General features: G+C 35.7%; 1 protein-coding gene across 8 annotated transcripts in view; it reads left to right on the top strand.

Annotated features, from left to right (window-relative positions):
- rapgef2b (Rap guanine nucleotide exchange factor 2b) overlaps positions 1-21,804 on the top strand; it is a 157,134-nt gene that overhangs the window by 70,397 nt on the left and 64,933 nt on the right. For 6 of the 8 annotated variants that reach the window (XM_059031365.1, XM_059031354.1, XM_059031357.1 and 3 more), the window contains exons 4-5: positions 7,014-7,097; positions 20,034-20,109. In XM_059031365.1, the coding sequence (XP_058887348.1) occupies positions 7,014-7,097; positions 20,034-20,109 (160 nt within the window). Of the gene's footprint in view, positions 1-7,013; positions 7,098-9,026; positions 9,172-16,400; positions 16,634-20,033; positions 20,110-21,804 lie in introns of those variants that run through there. The other 2 variants (XM_059031367.1, XM_059031374.1) reach the window with 2 other exon arrangements.

The following is a 21,804-nucleotide window of genomic DNA, read 5'->3' as shown; positions in this document are numbered from 1 at the left end:
TACATTGGGATAAACACATTAAGGTGAAGTCCCATATGTCACACAAGCCCAATAGGTAAAAGGGTTGAACAGGAGTTTCAAAATTGCTCTAATAATGATTTTGCCATGTCTGTTTTACTTTACAATGCTAGTCTCCTTTTAGAAAAGGAATATGTTTCCACTTTTCCAATGGATACACAGTATGTTTGATCCCTTTGTGTAAAATGCACTTCCGTTATGTATAAAAAAATGCGACCACTCATCTTTTTAACTAGAGACGTACCAATAAGAATCAAGGCTGCCAGTGCTCACACGAGACACCTGTCTGATCTGATTGAAACGATTTCTGCATCCTTGGCATTTCTTAGACATTAAAAGACTGTCACAGACTTTTCAGTTATTTTACAAAGCAGGCTATGGTATAAAGACACTTAGCAGTCTAATCAAATCAAGCATAGCTATATAGTTGTGGCTACTATATAGCCACAACTGGACAGATACACAATTTTGTTTTCCTGTACTGTTTCTTGATTTGAATAACTATTTTACATGTACGTATTTTTATATCAGATTTGGAAGGTAAATTTGAAAAAACTGCAACAAAACAATTTTCTGCCATAAGCTTTTTTTCTAAACATCAAGAGGTAACGGAACACAGTTCTCATAAATAGAGTGTATCAAATCTAAGACCCCCTTTAATTTAATTCTAGTTATATGTAAAGTAAAAATAAGAACTGTAACAAACAGGTATTTATTATTGTGGGGAAACAACTTTTTAAAATTATTTTTTCAAATGCATTTTAGGGGAATTTTGTGTAAATGTGGTTTAAATTAAACAAATGCAGATTAGTGTGCACACTAAGCAATTTAACTCGCCCTAGGGCCATCTTCCTGCTTAACATTATTAAAAGTGGCAGTTCAGCTTAATTTATTCTCTATTAGTCAATCATCTTTTGTCTTTACTGCGTTCATTGAATGTAGGATGTTTTAGGATTGCTCCCCCCTACACATACTCCCTACTAGTATTTTGGTGTACAGCATATTTTAAAAGATGAGGGATTACCAACTAAGTAGAGACCAGATGCCTAGGATTAGTGCAGGGTTACAGTATGTATTGATCTTTATCTTTATACTGCTCCCCTTGATTGAGTATTAAAGTAAATGGTCAGGCGGGTAGTTAATCAGTCATACTGCAGAACAACCAATACAGTTTGTAATATTGCTCGTGGTACAAACATAACGGCACCCCCTTGTTCAGCACAAAATGGTATATCTCTATTTCCTGAAACGCACTCTTGTCTAGCTCTCAACAGAAATAGCCGTTTACTTTGGCTTTCTTATGTTGCCTTGTATTAAAAGCGCCAGTCTGTCAATTACTTTCTACAAGCACTAAATTTGTCTCAAAAGCACAACAAAAAACATAGAGAACCTGACATCACCCACATTTCTAGTCAATGCATTTGTTCATGATTGAGCTAACACCACCCAAACACTTTGCTTTCCACACAGACAAGTACTGTACATGGGTCACCTAAGGTGAATAGAGGGCCTTATCCACAACACAGCATATCCCTTCTGGACTGGCAGCAGTTTGGGATTTTCCTTATGTGCGAGTAGAGATTTAAAAGCCTTACTGTGCCTGGCCTTTTTTTTTTTATTACTTTTTTTTTTTTTACTAGTGGTAATGTAAAATTGTGGAATACATAAATACATTTTATATAAATTAAGCATTTAGACTGAGCACTGTTTGAAATGACATTTGTTTGTCCATTGATAATGTTATCCATAAGCAGCTTTACTAAAGTAAAAAAAAAAAAAAAATGATGACCTTGAATGTCCTTTTCACATTTTAAGATGCTAAACTTGTTGGAGCAAGTCAGCTGGCTAAAGAATCGGTGTATTATTTTTTTTTTTTATTAATCCCCATCTTTAGGCCAAGGGGACATTTTGCGTAATACTCTATCATACAGTGTGGTTTTGAAACCCAATTTTTGTATTGGGAATAGAAATGGAATAAATGCAAGCTTGCAAGCTAACTGTCTTGTTAATTGCTTATGATGCTGCACATACTGCTTAACAAATGTTTAAAAAAGGTTAACCAAATTACTATTTAAATGAATTCATATGTTATGTAATTTGCATATATGGTAAAATACTTCAGAACTCAAATGCCTGACTGCAGTGAGTATACACAGACACTATTGAATGGTGACTAAAAATTGTCTGTCTGCCCCATTTTTTTCTGCAGGTAGAAAATCCATGTGAAGACTGTTAAACACTTCAGAATAATATTTCTGAAATGCTCCTCACTACTGGAGTTACAGTAAAATTAAGGGCTTTAAAGAGATATGATGGACAACAATAAGTAGTACAGTGGAACTCTGTTTATCTGCCTGCTTGGGGGTGGGACATAGTCCACGGATGTGTGAAATCCACAGATAAATGAGGTGACATTGCGTGTGACTAGAATGCATGAATAAAATACAATGTATTACAAAGACAGAAGAATGTTTTTAAATGAGTTTACTTTGACAGTGTTACTCCTAGAAAAATCTGAATACGATACACCTCCAACCCCATTTCCATAGTTTTTCTTGTTACCAAAAAACACAAATAATAATAATAATAATAATAATAATAATAATAATAATAATGATAAAATTAATAATAATAAAATAAAAATAGTACAAAGCTACAAGATCATAAGACATTTTTATCACGTGAATAAGCTGTTCAGCCCATCAGAGCTCACAATTTTCATATAAACTAAGTCGTGTGTCTAGCAGCTAGAAATATCACAAGGTATTATCGCTAATTTATTCCATGCATTAATATTAAATAATGGTAGCTAAGTGTTGCTAGTTTTCTGGGATTTCAAATGAAAAATACAATTCTATATATTTTTTTACTTTTAAAACTAAATAAACAAGCCTGCTGTGTAATTAACTTTTCTTACATTTCAACAAAATACGTTCATTTTAAGGTTAGGGTTAGTGGGACCCCATGTGTCTAGTTCTGTCTTGGCATAGCACATAAAGGAGGGTTCTTTTTAAGGTTAAGGTTAGGGTTAGGGGGGCCTCATGTGTCTAGTTCTGTACAGGCATAGCACATAAAGGAGGGTTCATTTTAATATTAAGGTTAGGGGGACCCCATGTGTCTAGTTCTATACTGGCATAGCACATAAAGGAGGGTTCATTTTAAGGTTGGATCATTTTACTGTTTTTTCACAATTCCATCATCTTAAAGATCTCTTAAAAGGTGCCTTTGTGTTACAGTGATCACAGTTGCTAATATGTTGTTTTGTATATATTGGTATGCATAAGCAAACCAAGCTAGATTGATCTTTTACAGGTGTATACACTATTTTCTACTGGGGGACCTTTGCCAAAAAGAGGTCATGTTCAATAAGTAAACCAGCCAATGGAAAGTTCACAGAAAGTAGGTCTTTAGAAGCAGACCACTTTGTGGCATTGCTTTTTGCTCATCTTCTACCTCAACTCCTTTTCTGGCAGCCACTCTCCAGCATTTTAATAATTCAGAATGAAGTCGCACAGTAGGTCGGTGCTCTTGCTTTTCCTCAGTCCCCAACGACGTGCTATAAGTTGTCAGAGCCAATCACTCGGCAATGTTGCATTGGTCTCCTGCCAGCTCTGCACTGCAGCAAAACAGGGCCTCTTGTCTGTTTATCTATCTTTCTGTGAAGAGCATTGCCATGCACAGCTGTAGCTCTGCAGCCAGCTTCTGACCTTGCAACGCATTTACAATATATAACTTTGATGCTTGCAACACATTTGAATATTCAGGTCAAAACTCTGAGTAGACCAGTAATGATTTTGTAAATTCTAATCTGTCCTATCATGTAGCGTACAAGAAGATTTCTGTTTTATTTAAATTGCCTCATTTTAACCCTGTTCATTTTTTGAGAACTAACGTTGACCTGCTTTACTTGATTCATTTTATACTTTGCATAACTGTCCATCCATAAGATGTGAATAATTACTGTAAATACTGAATTCTACCTAGTCAGACACATTTTTACCCTGCCCCTTATTGCATCCAAATATGTGAAGCGCTACATTAATAAAACATTACTTACTGTATCACAGTTAACAGTCTGCACACACAAAATTGTTGTCCTTTTTTTTGTCCAGTCCACCCAATTCAGCTTCTAAAAGGGTTGCCTCCACCTCCTGATATTTACACTTTTTCTACAATTTCTGCCTTCCTTCACTTATATAGCTTATCTGTTTAAATCAAATGGCTCCCACATGAGTGCTAGCTGCAATGCTTATTTGATAAACATTTTTAAGGCTGTGTTGAAAAAGTGTGACCTAGTTGAATTGAGAAAGCATTTTCTGCTACAATACCTCATCTCATCCTAACCTGTAATTAATATTTCATTTTATCTGGGAGCAGGCAGGAGTAATTAAGCAAAAATGTAAGCTCTGCTCAAGACCAGCTCAAGCAGGGGTGGATTTTGCAGTCGGATGTACAATGTAGGCTAGATATTTCTTGCAGCATTTAACACCTAAGATGCTGGGTTATCTCATTAACTGACTGCAGAGGGTTTAATGAGAGGAGACACTGTAGCCACAAAAGTAATGCTTACAAATTGACCTGCATGATGCAGAGGATTCAGTGAAAGAGGATGTAGATGTCTCATGGGCATTGTATTTCCCTTGGCTTGGTATACGCCATTGTGATATAAACGAACACTCCCTGAACTATGGAATTTGTTTTCTTTTTATTTCTGTGGTGACCTGCTCACAAACTCTTCTCTTCTATTGTAATGTCTCTAAGAGCTATACATGCTACAATAACTTTCCAGGGCAGGGTTTTACATCTGGGTTCATAATACATTTTGTTCCAATTAATGTTTTTTTTTTTTTTTTAGCTGTGTAATTCCAGTGAGTGGTTTCTTTGCTAATACATGAAGAAGAAAAAAAAGAAATACAGAAACAATAAATTAAATTTACGTTCTTGAAATTAAGCAAAAAAATTACTTGATTTCTTAGTGCTTAATACTGTAAACCTCTGCATATCTCTCCGCCATCCTTCCGTCTGCACAAAAAACAAACACATTGCTTGATGGTTTTTTTTTCTTTTCTTTTTCTATTCAAATCTATCTTCTCAAACTGAAAGATATAACACTCTTAAATAGTTACCCTGAACACTTACAGTAGGCCTAATCTTGGATAGAATCCTTAAAGTGTACAAGTAGGTGTGAAATGACAAAATGCCTTCGTTGCCTAGGATATCAATCCTGCTCCATTCAGAATATCTTTCTTTTCTTTTATTCCTAAACAAGCCTGGGGTGGCATTGCTGCTGTACTGTATATTGAATTGAATGGAAAATTAACTGAAATTAACAAAATGTTAGTTTTTTAAATGTGCGGTAGAAACGGGAAGTGAACTACAGGATTCTGAAATGTAATCTTCAAGTATGGTTTCATTAAAACAGTTCAAGAAAGAGATGTTACTTTTACAGGCCCTCCAAGCACAGATTTCTTGCTTGCCCATACTAAAAAAATATATATTTTAAATATATTTTTGTAAACATATTATTCATATAAAACTCGTAGTCTTTGGGAATGATAAAATATATGGAAAAATATATGTATTATGTATGTAACGTTATATAAAATATATTTAACATATTACAAAATTGGCCCATTTTCATCATATGGAAAATATATTTACAATGTATTTGCTTAAACATATTTTAAATATATTTTAAATATAATTTAAGGCAATAATATATCAATTATATTGTCCATGTATTTTTTAGAAATGTATTATTCAATATATTTACTAAACATGTATTATATAATGTATTCACAATATATTACATAATGTAAAGTGCCTGGACACACACCATATTTTGCATGTCTTCCACGAAACAGATATGAAGCAAATAAATAAGAAAGGAATGGAATTCCGCAATTTCACTTAAAAATAACTATTATCTTTAAACATAACGGAATATATCAACATTTTGTAAAAATTTTGTAGACCTGCTAACATTGTTCTTCTGAAACTATGAGACGTTACAAAAAACTGCTGCTTCCAATTAAAAATTCATTAATAGCTATGGAATTGTTGCTGAAAATAGAGCTATGAAAGTAAAAAAAAGAAAAAAAAACACTAATAAAACTGGAAATACATTTTTACAATTTCATTCTTTTTTTCATATTGGTGGGCATACAGTTTAAATATAAAGTGACTTAAAATATGAACAGCCTATTGTGTCCTTGATTGTTATTAACCTCTCTTTTTTCCTTCTAAATACTAGGCTTAGTCCAGTAATTTTTATGAGGTATCTATAACACTTCGGTATCTGCAGAAAGACTGATTAACGACCATATTTATTCCGTCAAGAATAAACTTATTTACCGAATTAAAATCACATTGTCTGTGTTTTTATCTGCTGTACATGGATAAACTTATGAAGCCGCCTTGTTTTAAATTTAGTGCTGCCTGACCGTCGCAGTCTACCATAATATGCAATATATAAATATATTGTTTGAAAACACTGCATACACTGCATGTGAATATATTTATTTACAACATATTTTACAATGTATTTTGAATATAATTTAGAAAAATATAATGTATAAATGTGAATATGTTGATTTACAAAATACATTTATAGTATATTATAAATATATTTAAGCAACATGTCATGTTTAAGAAAATATATTATAAATACATTTCAGGTTTAAAAAATATATAATTCCATATATTAAAAATATATTTATTTTCTGTATGCTGCTAAATGAACTCCTGCAGTGCCCCCAACAAAAGCAAAGAACATGTAGCCAACAGTATTTCTGCTGCAGATCTGGACAAAATTACACATATTTCCCACAAAGTAGTGTGTGTTTGTCATTTTCAGCTTCATCCTACTCTGGGAACTGCATTGTTTGTGAATTGTCATACTGTTTCCTGCTGTCTCTTGTGGCGTTATTTTTATTATTATTTTTTCTCTGATTTTCTTTGTGTGTGTTTCTCATTATTTTTCCCTTCCATTCCAGCCCTGATGACATTGGTACCTGTTGGTATATCCTGCTGTCTGGTTCAGTATTCATCAAAGAATCCATGTTTTTGCCAAGAAGCAGGTATGTCGACTGAATATAAGTATGTATGCAAATAAAAATTGGATGAATGTCGCCGCCTTGTTTTTCCCTATAAATGTTTTTACATGTAGTAAACATGAAGGATTTGTTCGTATTTTTTATTTTACTTTACGTCGCATGTTGTATTTCAAGCAGCCCTAGATGACTGTGAATGATGGTAGCACAGAGGTTGGTTACTGCGAGTCATGTACTTTAGGTCATTGCCCAGCCCATCAAAACTGGCATACTGGTCAATTATTAAGAGACTCAAGGCGATTGTGAGTGGACTACTCCCTCCCCCACTCATGAGAGTAGTTTCTCCTGGGGCAGAGTTTGGTCAGTTTTAGGAACACACAAATGGTCACGAATCTATGGCTTATTAGGACAAAAAAAATAATAATACTGTGTTGTTGATAGCAAAATAAATTATATTGGGGTTTTGAAATTTTCAAGCATTTATGTTGATCACAAGATATTTATTTTTAAATTACACTTTCAGTATTTTTCATGTCCTCAATGAGCAGGTGTAATAATCTACTCTCCTGGATGAGTGAGGAATGTTTCCATTGCTATTGTAAACTGTCACAAGAATGGGCAAATACTGAATCTTGAAGATAAGTGAATCCTTTTTGCCATATTCAGAGTGACAACATGAAAACAGACAAGTTGATGGAAATGATGGGATCAAGCTGTAGCGTTCTGAAATCTTCATTGGCAGTGCATTGTTTTCTCATGTAAACTTCTGAGACTAGAATTGCTTGGAAGGGCAAAACCATGGATGTACCCTCTTTATAATTCAGCATTTAGAAGCCGACACTGCTGAAAAATTGGTTTTGTTACACGCCTGGGAAAGTAAAGTGAATTCAACCCTTGTTGAAGGCAATGACTGACAAGTTGACTCTTGGGATCAGGTTTTAACAAGAAAAACTGCAAAACCTTTTCGCTTTTATCCTTCTTAATAATCAAGCTAAAGGGTACATAAGGACCTTTTTATTTTATTGTGTTACATGTTCCCATGTGTTGCTCAACTGTTTACGTAAGGTGTGTGTATTGTTTGCCCTTTAATTAAATTGTCATCCTCAATAGCAACAGTTTGGAGGACAGAGTTTACTAAATGAAGTAGGATAGAGCTGCGGGGTTAAATTGCATTGCCATACACTTTTTTATTGTGCAAATAAATCCACCTAATAAATCATTTTCTAGCTCTGGATTTAACAGTAAAAGTATAATGTTATTTATTTCTACTGGATACTGGAGTGCCGGATCATTTTTAAGTTCTACATTGCACTTTAAGAGATGTATTGTACATGGGGTACCAATCTTCTGCAAAGTTTTGGATAGTCCTTTACAAAAAGTATTTGAAATGGAATACTGGTAAATAAATGTTAACTGTAGTACTTTTGCTGCAGCATATTGTCAATGTATTACCTGGTGAATCATTCCGTAACGCACTTCTGTTTGTTCAGTAAAAAAATTTAAATTAAATAACATCTCCCAAAAAAGCTTTACAAAAGTAGTCTACTGTACCCTTGATAGAGCAAAAAACTTTAGGTATATGTTAGAGTTAATAAAAACAATAACACCATTTTTGATAATGTGATTTTTATATATATATAAAATAAAAAAGCACAAGTTTGATAAACACAGTCCAGTTATATTCAGCAGTGCTCCCTGCCCTGGTTCATGTGTATCAATTTGTCAGACCTTGGGGTAGGTCAGTGTATAAACAACCTGACTGCTTTGATACGTTTAATATCGGGAGCGATTGGTTGCGTAATGAATGGGATTGATAAAGAGCAGCTGTTGGGCTGCTGCTCAGGACTCAGGGCTGGTATGCAGAAGCAGTGCACAAGGGGACAGTATACTGCACTCATATCTGCAGCCAGTAGAGGTGGTTGGGTCACCCTGGCAGGAAATTAGTCTTCCACAGGAGGAATGTTGTCTCTCCTCTCCACGTACAGCAACAGCAGTGGGAGCTGAGATTCAGAGAGGAAACACACACAACGAAAATGGTTCTTGCAAAAGGAGTTTTTGGATGAAAAACACAACTGCTTGGATTTTAAAGGACAAGGGACAGGTCAGACACACACTGTTTTGCTATTTCTGTTCTTGCTTGAAAAGTTTTAGAGCACAGGCAAGTTTAGTTTTAGAGACTGATTCTGCAGTCCTTGTGAGAACTAGTTCCAGAGACCACATACTACAGTAGCGCCGGCAATTTGTATAAAACAAGAGCAATTGAGATTCAGTGCTGCAGTAACATTGATTTGAGCAACTTGATTTTTGTGTGAGCATTTTGAGTCAACTACAGAGGCAGTAGGTTTGAGTAGTTTGAGCTGTAATAATATAGAATTAGGCCATACTGCAATTTAAAACAAAACAAAACAAAAAAAAACAGTTATGATGTAAACAGGAAAGAAGTGTTTGGTCATAACATCATTACTGTTTGTTTTTTGTGTGTGATTGGCTACTGTTTAGTGCTAAATAACTTGTCCCAAAAATTCAGTACTTTTGACTTCAGATTTGTTTTTTAAAGTAGTGTACTTTTTTGTTAATTGTATTGTGGCAATGCGCCCCGCCCCTGTGTGCATTTGTGTGTTATGTGTTGTATGTTGCGTGTGTTAATGTTGGTGTATAGTCATTGGTACACGGGATATAAACGGGTCTGTGTTTCACGTGTATTTAAAAAGTGTAGATTTGTATTTAGGCACGAGGAGAGCACAAATCACTTCACGTGCTGGTTAAATGTAATATGTGAGCACGGGGTTGCACAGAATTAATTCACGTGCTGGGATTCAAGTAAATAATTAATTAGTAATTGAATCCCAGCACAACAGTATATATAGATTCACATTTCTTTCAGTCGGGGTTGGGTGTTCGAGAGTGGAGAACGGGTGAGAGAGAAGGAGAACGTAAAGTAGTAAAGTAAAAATAATATCTATAAGTGTTTGTACTCACCGTGTTTGTTTGTCTCTCCGTGCACCGTTTGTTAAGTGTTTAGTACGTTTTGTTTGTCTTTTTATTGTGGCGCGTAGTGCCGTGTCCCGTGTTTTTGTCTGTTCAAACCTTTTATTTTCTGTTCTGTTTATTAAATGCTGAGCGCGATCACGCGCTCAGCTTAACCAAAACCCCAAATCTCTGTCTGTATTCCTTCCTGCTTCTGGTCTGACGCCACCCACTCTGGCCGTCTTTGTGACATGTATACAGTAATATTTGTTTGTTTTACTCTGACTTTGTTTCTTCCAAGTGTTCTCATTCCTTACAACACCTGAATACAGTACAGTATGTTGTAGTTCAGGTCTCTCAAAAAAGATGTTAAACTCTCAACACATTGTTTTTGTAAATCCTTACTCCAATATGGTACCCCTGTGTTACAATATCTTCTGATTCTGTTCAAAGTTATGAAAGATGTATTAATAGTGTTGAGAATACTGCAGAGAGTATTGTGTACTGAATAGTTTGAAGCGTGTTCAGTTACTAATCACAGCTTTTTTTAATTTAAATTTTTTATAAATTTAGTAGTCGCCAATTTGTTTTTTGTTATTTTCTCCCTAATTTAGTAGTCCAATTATTTTTGTTTAGCTCAGCTACCACCCCTGCGCCAGATTCGGGAGGGGCAAAGAGGAACATACGCTGTCCTCCGAAGCGTGTGCCATTAGCTGCCCACTTTTTTACACACTGCAGACTCACCACACAGAGGTCGCTGGTGCACGATGAGCCGAGGACACCCTGGCCGACCTAGCTCTCCCTCCCCCCGGGCGGTGCTCAGCCAATTGTGCGCCCCCTGGGAGCTCCCGTCCTCGGTCAGCAAAGGAATAGCCTGGACTCGAACCGGCGACGTCCAGACTATAGGTTGCATCCTGCACTCTACGTGAGTGCCTTTACTGGATGTGCCACTCGAGGGAGCCCCCTCTAATCACAGCTTTTGATCAGCTCATCTAGTTTACGTTTTGTTTCTGGGTTGAATCTGTATTACCATGTTTGCGAGTGTTTGCATACAGTAGTTAGTAGGGAGGTGAAAGGCTTATTTTTTTCAAGCATGACAAGATTGTAAAACTAGTAAACAGCTGGTCTTTCTGCCTATGAAATGAAATTCTAGGATGCGCTGCATTTTTTTTATATTAGCTTATCAGCAGAACTGTTCACTGTCTGAAGCAATGACTGAATTATTTATTTTTGATGTGACTTTGAATTACCGCAGTAAGCGGTTGGAGGAACTTCTTTTTAGCTCTTTCGGTCACATACAGCAGTATAAATGTCTTTTTTTTTTAATGCAGTCGTCTCCTGCATCTTTTTTGGCAGCAGTCAGTGTTGTTATGCTAATGCTCCTGTCACATGGTTTCAAACTGTCTAATTTGACCATAATCACATTTACTTATTTGTAACCTTGACTGCTATATTTAGTGATTATCAAAGTGTTTATTGATTTTTGTTAAAAATATATATTAATATATTTACCTTTTTTAAAACATTTTCACCAACTACAAAAAATGGTAGAATATGTAAAAAAAGTTTTTTTTTTTCATATAACTGCATTTTTTTTTAATGTATTGACATTGTTCATTAATGCTTTGCACTAATGCAAAGGACACGATTATAATAGATTGAGGATTGTAATGTTTGCCATAAATATCATAGAAATAGTTTTTTTCCCCTCCTCCCTCACCAATTGTCTAGTAAACAGTCAGATTGATAAGCAGTACAGTGCATTGCTGTGGTGAACATTTCTCACGCTCTGTAGAGCCTACGTGAACATCATGATGCTGGTGGTGAATGCGTTTGCATTCCTGTGTCGTGGAATTACATTTCAGTGGGGAGTTGGACTGTTGTGTAACAAGAATGCAGAGGCCCATGATAAGGGGACAGCCCTTTAAAAAAAAAAAAAAAACTAGACTGCTTTACAAACTGCATATTGTGTAAATGTATATTTATTGTGGAACTTAAAAATAAACCCAACAAAAAAAGCTAATAAGCCATTCCAACAGCAATATCTTCCTGTATATTGAAGGAGGTGGTTTCAGTCATATGTGCATTGCTCATAGATACTATAGAAATGAATCTTGATCTCAAAACTGATTTTCTTAATGGTATTCATTTTGTCAAATGTATGCTTTTACAATGACAAATCTCAAATGCTGTTTAGTAGCTTAAAGTTCTATCAATTTACCAGTCAAATGTATGTTGTCAGAAGAAAGTATGAAGTGCTATTAATCTGAGTATATTGTAGCTTTTTAACACTTTGTAACCCGGATAATCCACTATATAATGTGTTATTGTAAGTATAGAGTTCAAAATATACTCAAGAAGAATATCTTACTGTATGCAGGGGTGTGCAATTCGTATCACCCGACGCCCGGGACAACAAGGTTTGTGTGACGGACAACAAGTTTTGCCGTTATACTTTGCCCGTTGGACAAGTAGTTTTTATTTATTTATTTTTCCTTTGTTCATTCTGTTGCTAGAAAGGCACTCCGGGTGTATTTGTAGAGAGCCACACAAGTTTCTGAAAGCTGACTTGCAGAAGTCTAGCACATACACAGACTTTATAAAAAGTGTTTACGTCCCACCCCTGTTATACTGCTTTCATAATGCATGAACCTGACATTTAAATGCAGCAATCTAGTAAAGTTACAAAAACCCCGTAGTTGTTAAGGTATTGGTGAAATAGAAAAAGTCATGTTGTGTCATTTATAACACTTTGTGGTCAAGCGTGTACTTGTTGGGAATATGTATAAAAAAAACAACCTGTAAAGTTTACTGTTTAGAAGCATTTCGTTTTGAAGCAATGCACTATCCGCAACCTTTTTCGTTTTTTGATTGCTGTCTGAGTCTAAATGCCACTGTATCGTAGCTCAAAGTATGTGATCCAATGAAACATTGCAGGTTGTACTAAATAGTTTGTACACGATCTGCTGCAGTAATTATTGTAGATTTTTTTAATTCATTTTGAACAAAATGTTCACTCGCGTAACATTATCAGTTGATCTCCTAGGATACTAAACCTGCCCTGGATGCCCAATCAGTGAGGAGAGCCCGAGTGGTTATTGGCTGCTGTTAAGTGTCAATCAATAAATCCTGTCCAGTTTTCTTTGTGAAATTGAAACAAGCTTATAATCACATCAGGAACCTGGACTGATACACATAACTTAATTGGATTTAAGTGCAGGGTAAAAGTACACAAAATAGAGTTTTCATGGTGAAGAATGAATTTCACTGTCTATGTCACGTTTTTCACTGTCCTGAAATAGGTAGGGCCTCAGTAATGTACGAATCCACGTGGGCTAAACGCTTCTCTGAGCACTCCAGTATGTGACGCATTTTTTGTTGTGACGTGGTATGTAGATTGATTAGGAATATACATGTATGAAAGAGATATTCTACATATATTGGTTGCGATGTGGGCAGTAAGTCAATTAATAGGGCAGCAGTGTGGAGTAGTGGTTAGGGCTCTGGACTCTTGACTGGAGGGTCGTGGGTTCAATCCCAGGTGGAGGACACTGCTGCTGTACCCTTGAGCAAGGTACTTTACCTAGATTGCTCCAGTAAAAACCCAACTGTATAAATGGGTAATTGTATGTAAAAATAATGTAATATCTTGTAACAATTGTAAGTCACCCCGGATAAGGGCATCTGCTTAGAAATAAATAAATAATAATAATAATAAATCCACATACATGTATGAAAGAGATATTATACATATTCAAGTCTGGACCCAAAATAAAATTATCAACAGGAGTTGTCGCTGTCGAAAGTTCCGTTGCAGGGAAGGGTAGGCTACCTCTAACGTACTGTTTGGAAAAATGACGATATAGTTGTATTCACTGAAGATAATGCAAATCTAAGTGGCTATGCAAAGTCATGTAAAGTTTTGCTTAAATTATGACAGCAAAAAGTGAAATGCATCTCTGCAGCCGCGGCACACTGGAAGGGACTGCTGCTTTCACTAGCAGAACCTGGGCCACGTAATTCATAACTTGTAACCAATTGTAAAAAAATGAGAGATCGAATTAGGGCTGTGTCCGAAGGTTCCAAGGTTCGAAGTAAGGGTGTTCGATTCCAAAGTTTTTGGAGTCGATTCCAGAATTCTATTCTTAATTTGAGAATCGATGGGATAGATTCCAAGAATCGATTCCCAAAGCCATTCCTGTCGATTTCCGATTCCAATAAATAAAAGATAAAGAAACTCCCACATACTGCTGTGTAAACAAGCATATTTATTGCATCACAAAACTATTTACAATTTGGTCTGCTTTTTAATTTTAAAAAGTAAAAATAAAACAAAATTGAAAAAAAAAAAACCCAACAAAAATAAAACCAAACAACCAAAAAAGCTGTCACTTTGTCACCTTTGGTAGGTTATGGTTTAAAAACATAATTGAAAAATAAATAAATAAAACAAAACAAAACAAGAGTAGCTGTCACTTTGTCCCTTATGGCAGGTTATAGTGTAGGAACATTTTCATTTGCTTTCACAGCTACTGTACGCAGTTGTACTGTGTAGTCTAATTTACAATTTAATTCTACTGTACTGTGTGTGTATTGAACATAAAAGAAACAGGCGATTAAAAATAAATAAATAAATAAATAAATTCTGTTCACCTTCAGTCACTAATAATGATGTCAATAATCTGTATGTTTTTGCGCAAGGGTTTTTTTTAAATCCCTGGTTGGGATGAACAAGACAAGACAGAGTCTCAGTGACTCTGCATTGTGTTCATTAAACAAGGACACTAATTATTTGCCTCACCAGCAATTGTTTTTTTTACACCAGACAGTTAAAGTATTTAACACTTTAAATTCTGGGTTTGTGAAAATATATTGTTCTTATAAATATCTTAATACCTGTAAATAGGAAAACACATAATTGTGTTTTAGAGATAACTAGATTGAGTTTATTATAACTTTATAAATCAAATATGGTGTGTTTTGTCCCAATTGAATTATTTACAGTAGGTAACATACAGTTAGACTTGTATTATTATTATTATTATTATTATTATTATTATTATTATTATTATTATTATTTATTTCTTAGCAGACACCCTTATCCAGGGCGACTTAGTTGTAAACAAATATATTTCAAGAATCACAGTACAAGTATTAATACAATTAAGAGCAAGAACTTCAGTTCTAGTAAGTACAAGTATATTACAAAATACGAATCAGTGTCAGAGCAGATAACAGTGTCAGTGATAGTTACATCAGGATACGATTAAATGCAAAATACTACAGATTGAATAACACCAGTGGCAGATTACAGTACAGTACTCTGTAAAGTACAGGATTAAATGCAGTAAAATAGGGAGCAGATAAGTGCAAGTAAAGCACATTAAGGAAGAGTAATAAAGTGTCCAGAGGGAAAAGAGGAGTTCTACAGGTGCTGTCTGAAGAGGTGAGTCTTGAGGAGGCGCCGGAAGGTGCTCAGGGACTGGGCAGTCTAGGTATTGAACTATTACACTGACAACATGAACAAGTAGATAAACATCCTCTAGTGAAAATATATTTTCAAAGTGTATGCCTTTCACCATGACAATTACTGTTAAAAGTACATTTCCCACTTTTCCAGTATTGTATAGGTTCTGAAAATTGAAGGATCATAATTTTCTGTGTCTCACTGTCACTTGAGTGCATTTGAGGGGCTGATGGGTGTGAATACTACAGGCCTATTTGTAGGAATCAGGTCACTGAAGACTGCTTATCCCAGCTCAAAGAGTGCTGGAAGAATGCATTGTCATTTTCATTAATTGGGAAATATAGTTTGTTTTCTAAGATTAAAAAAAAAAAAAAAAAAACCTGCCCTCTGGAACTGTCTATAAGATGTTGAGATAAAGGGTCAGGTTATTTGTTTCAGGGTTTCAGAATAAAAAGATGGAGCATCTGGAACTGATCACAGCACAGTAGTGTCTGACTGTCATTGTTTCATGACCCATAGAAACGTGGTCTTTTTTGGAAGAGTGAACTTAATTATGTTGTAGGCACAGATCTTTTTTTTTTTTTTTACTGTACACTAGCACCGGCATCAGAAACAAAGTTTTATAATAATTTGTTCAAGTTTTTTCTAGACACGAAATGCGTTTCATGTGGGTAGAGGGTTTGGCTCTGCAGACACTTATGTTTTTTGGGGGGTATGATATATCCTAGAGCAGTGGTCCTCAAAGTAATTTGAGCATGGGCATAAATTGATCTTACTTGACTGTTTGCAGGCACTCTGACTATTGCATAGGTTCTTATCCTTCCCATGACATATACAGTGTGTGTGTATATATATATATATATATATATATATATTGTAAGATAGCGGGTTGTGAGAGACAGCAGGGAGGGGGTTAAAACCTCCCTGCAAAAGAAACATGTGAGAATGCACTTTTTGGTTTATTGTTTAAATTTAATTGTTTAATTGTTTTATTAATGATCATCCGCACCTGGGCGTTATTGGGGAATTAGACCCAGGTGTGGAGTTTAAAAGGAGAGCAGGCAGTCTGCTCGAGGCTGCTGAGGAGAAGGAGGCAGAAAGGGGTGCTCTGCTTCCTGGCAGTCGTGAGGTAAAGTGCTGTTTCAAACCAGTGTGTTTTGTGAGGACGGGGAAACAGCGTAGCTGTCCCGTGTTAGTCAGGGAGTTCCTGGGTGTTAGTTAGTGCTCGTACAGAGCTAGGTGTTTGTTTTGTATTTTGTTTATTTTTTGTTTATTAAACATAGCTCACCAGCGCTTAAAAATCCATTTCTGTCGTGTTGGGTCTATTTTTAAAGGGGCAACGAACCCGAGAGTGGTGCAATCCTTTACAATACACTACCAGTCAAAAGTTTTAGAACAACCCCATTTTTCCAGTTTTTATTGAAATTTAAGCAGTTCAAGTCCAGTGAATAACCTGAAATGATACAAAGGTAAGCGGTAAACTGCCAGAGGTTAAAAAAAAAAGTTTAGGTTACCAAAAACTGAAAAATAATGTACATTTCAGAGTTATACAAAAAGGCCTTTTTCAGGGAACAAGTAATGGGTTAACAACTTACAGCTGTTCTGCAGCAATGGAAGTAAATTAAGCCTTGAAAGTTGATGCTAACAATTCCTACAGGTGTCCCAACTTTTGTTGATTACTTACAAACCCTCTGTCTGTATAAAAGCAGTGTTGGAACAGACTGTGTTACTACACCCTCTTAAGCATTATTTGGACAGTATTGTACTGCAGGAAGTAGTATATTGCTCTCATAATGGCAAGAAAAAGGCAATTAACAAAGGAAGACAGACAGACCATTCTAACCCTTAAAAGTGTAGGTCTTTCCTTTAGAAAAATTGCAAAGAAAGCCAAGGTGTCAGTGAGTACAGTTTCCTACACCATCAAAAGGCACTTGGAAACTGGAGGAAACTCTGACAGGAAGAGGTCTGGCAGACCCAAAGCCACAACAGAATCAGAAGACAAGTTTCTGAGAGTCAACAGCTTGCGTGATAGGCGGCTCACAGGACAACAGCTTCAAGCACAGCTTAACACTGGTCGAAGCAAGTCTCAGTTTCAGCTGCAGGTTTGACAGGTCGAGTGGCAGTGAGAAAGCCATTGCTAAGATGGCAAAATAAGAAAAAGAGGCTTGCCTGGGCCATGAAGCACCGCCAGTGGACTACTGAAGACTGGAAGAAGGTCTTATGGACCGATGAATCAAAATTTGAAATCTTCGGTTCATCACGCAGGGTTTTTGTACGCCGTCGAGTAGGCGAAAGGATGGTTCCTCGGTGTGTGACACCAACTGTCAAACATGGAGGAGGAAGCGTGATAGTCTGGGGCTCTTTTGCTCGATCCAGAGTCGGCGACTTGCACAGAGTGAGTGGCACCCTGAACCAAAACTGCTACCACAGCATTTTGCAGCGCCATGCAATACCCTCTGGTATACACCTAGTTTGTCAGGGGTTCATCCTACAGCAAGATAATGACCCAAAACATACCTCCAGGCTATGTCAGAACTACCTTAGAAGAAAAGAACAAGACGGTAGGCTTTAAATCATGGAATGGCCAGCACAGTCTCCAGACTTAAACCCCATCGAGCTGGTTTGGGATGAACTGGACAGAAGGGTGAAAGCAAAGCAACTTACAAGTGCAACACATTTGTGGGAACTTCTGCAACAGTGTTGGGAAGAACTTTCCGAACAATATTTGATTTCCATTGTAGAAAGAATGCCACGAGTGTGTTCGGCTGTTATATCTGCAAAAGGTGGCTACTTTGATGAGTCAAAAATTTAGATTAAATTATGTTAAACAAAACGATTCCATGATTTCTTTTTTATCTCCAATTGTTTATTTGTTCTATGCTTTAATTTCAGAGTACATTGAGACATTGAACTGTGTAAATTTCAATAAAAACTGGAAAAATGGAGGTGTTCTAAAACTTTTGACCGGTAGTGTATATATGAGAAAAATAATACATTTTACCCAGAGTTTTAGTGGGAGTTATTCTTGGCTCAGACAGTAATTGTGAGTAAACTAAAATAAGAGGATAGATAGCGTCTCACTTTGTTTCAATTTGGCAAAATTCTGTTTAAAGATCGATCATAAAGATCGTTGGTAACTAAATCTACTATGGCGTTTCCCTTGTCTGTTGAAATGAAAAAAATATATAGAGAGAAAATTAAATTCTAAATACTGAAATGTATTCTCAATAACAGTCGGCAAAATTCAGTGCTTAGCCGGCATATTAACAACCCACCTCTGCTCACGAATGATTGGACAGTTGTCAGATCTTTCACTTTCCCATTGGCCACTTGCTCGCCAGTTTTCATTCAGTGCTTGTGCTTGCTTATTATTGGACAGCTGCATAAAACTCAGATATTTGACTCTCCTATTGGTTAAACTTACTGTCAGTACCTGCAACTGAAACACACAGTTTATGCCCCACCCAGCTAACTTATGTTTGGGCTACCGCAGAGAAAATGCAGATATTCAATTGGTTGATCGTATCGCAGAGGCCCTTCAGGAAAAAAAAAAAATATGTATGTCAAGTACGTACAAGCACAGCATAAGCGAGCACCACTGTCAACAGACTGCTGCAACGCTTTTGTTGGAAAACAAGTTTAAAGCTTTATTTTATTTTCCAAAGCTACGACCCGTCAAAAATGTGTTCACAACCCATAATTGAACGATGGCCTGGCTTCGCGGGCACCACTTTGAGGACCACTGTCCTAGAGGATTGGTCAAGGCGTTTTCTTTGAGGCACAGTAAATTGACCATGCAAGTAGAGATGAGTTTTGATTGCTGTTACTGTGGGGAACTGAGCAGTTAGAAAGAAAAAAAAGAGTGAGTGTTTTTTTATTCAGGAAACAATTATTCTAGTTTTTGTCTAACTTTTCTCGTTAATGTACAATTCACTGTTGGTAGAATGAGTTTATATTCGTTTCAAAAATTATTTATATCTCGTTTTTACTATATTACTTCAAACTAGTTAAATTGTTACTTTTTAAAAGACCTCAGCAAATCTGTGTAGATCAAGTTGTGTATTTACATATTGATTTGCGGTTATTTAATAAGTTGCTAAAGAGATTTTCTGGTTTCCCAAAGCATTTCAGTAGAATTTAGAACAGTAATCTGTCAACTTGAATCTCCACGAATTAAAAGATTACCTCTTTGCACGTGTGCAAATATTGTCGGGTACAATTCAGATAATGAAACAAAAGATCTGCATAAATCTCACTCTCACAGCGGTGTGCTATGAGTCACTGATGGAGTTGTTCTCAGTCATGTTAAAGCAGAAGCAATGCAGAGACAACCAAAGAAAAATGTCAGATTGCAAATACAGATGTAGGTTACATTGTAAATGTTTCCTGTGCTCTTCATTTCTAGTTTACAGGCAAAGAATTTTCCATCTATACTCACAAGTACTCACCCCTGGAGAAGGGCAACAACAATTTTGCACGTGCATATTTGAGCTCTTTTGTCATAACCTCATCTTTTCTTCTCTCCTCAGTTTTGGCAAGCGCTCTGCAGGAAGCCTTAGACGTGGTTGTGAATGCATTGTGTTGGAGCCTTCTGAAATGATTGTGGTAAGAGCTTTTGTGGAGAACCTATTTTGATTTAAAAAGTTCAACTTTCAGTTTATCATTTCATTTCTGCTTATGATTACTTATAAATGTTAACCAATGATAAAGGTTGTACTGTGTTTGCTAGTTTAAGTATTTCTGATTGCTGAATTTGACTGAATGGTGACACAAAACCGGTTATTGGTAACTTATTGAGGTAGTCTTAAAATAGGCTTACAAGTAAAGCTTGAATTACTATGCACTGCTGTTTTCTGCCCTTTTCACAAACATCAAGATCTAGTTTTACATGCCATTTTCATATACTGTATGTACCGCATTGTTTTTATTGTAATCCAGTTTTCATTGCAAAAAACAATTGATATTCTTTGGGCTATTGTTATGGCTTCATTTTAAATTATTTGTATTGCCAGCAATGTTAAAAGGAGATTGGAACTGTAAGTTCCTCAAAGAAAGCTTGTTTCCATAATCTTATTGAATCTAGATTCTAAACCTTGCCATTCCCCCCCCCCCAAAATATATATTTTCAAGATAAATAAATATCTATGGATCTTTTGAAGAATTTTGGATAAGTTATTAAAATGTATCTGAAAGGCCACCAATCCATATAAAGCTAATGTTGGTTGCCCTCTAATGTAATGCAGAAAACATGCTGCAGTGAAATTTATAGCTGCACATTTTCCAATGTTTAACATAAACTAGTCTTTGTATATTCTTTTGAAATTCTAATGTATATACTTGTATTATTTGACTTAAAATATATTGGACAATTTAATATAAATACATGTATATTTGGAGCAAAATAAAATAAATTAACTCTTCCACATAGTAAGTCGCACCCCCCCCCCCCCAATTTCTATTTAGTTAATAAATTGTATATACAACCTGGTGGCTTGACTTGCTTCAGTTGCATTCCTTTAACTTTCTTAAATTAAGTGTAATCAGAATTGTAGTGCAGGAGTGTCAAGAAAATAGGAAAGTGTGGTACAGCTGACTCTTTTATATATTATATATATATATATATATATATATATATATATATATATATATATATATATATATATATATATATATATATATATATTGCATTTATATAGTGCTTTTTATACAAAAGTATTGCATGTTGGGGTACATTTTAAATAGATAAATTCATTATTAGATCTTATAATACAACTCATAGATTGAATTTATTATGAAGGTACATTTTGGTTAAATTTAGGTAGAGAGAGACAAAATCTTTCTGTGTTGAATTCTGGTCAGAACCTGAAGAGCTGATTAAGATCTTTCAGTTGTTCCAGTTCTTACTCTAAACAAAAGGTTGACCATAAGGTTGTTCCAGGACAGGTTATCTCCTGTCCTTGCTTTGACTAAAAGGTTAAATTACCTTCAGGCTTAGGAACAAGTTTGGTTTGTGATGGTGTTGTAAAAGCTAGGACAGTGTTAGATACTTGGACTGATTAAGAGATTGTATAACTGTAACCAAAAGAAACTTGTCTTCTTGTGATTGGTTTAAAGAGAAATCATGATGTCACTGAAAGACTGCATTTAAACTGAGAATACAGAAATGTTTTTTGTATTGCTCTGATCCATGCTTGGAGAGAGGATACCTGCAAACTGTTGTCACCATGTAACCTTTAAGATGTCTGTTTGTAACTTTGCAACCCAGGACTTTTATCTTCAATAAACTACACTTATCTGGAC

The sequence above is a fragment of the Acipenser ruthenus genome, chromosome 1 (assembly GCF_902713425.1).
Source record: "Acipenser ruthenus chromosome 1, fAciRut3.2 maternal haplotype, whole genome shotgun sequence".
Lineage (NCBI taxonomy): Eukaryota > Metazoa > Chordata > Actinopteri > Acipenseriformes > Acipenseridae > Acipenser > Acipenser ruthenus.
This window is presented reverse-complemented; position numbering and strand designations above follow the sequence as displayed.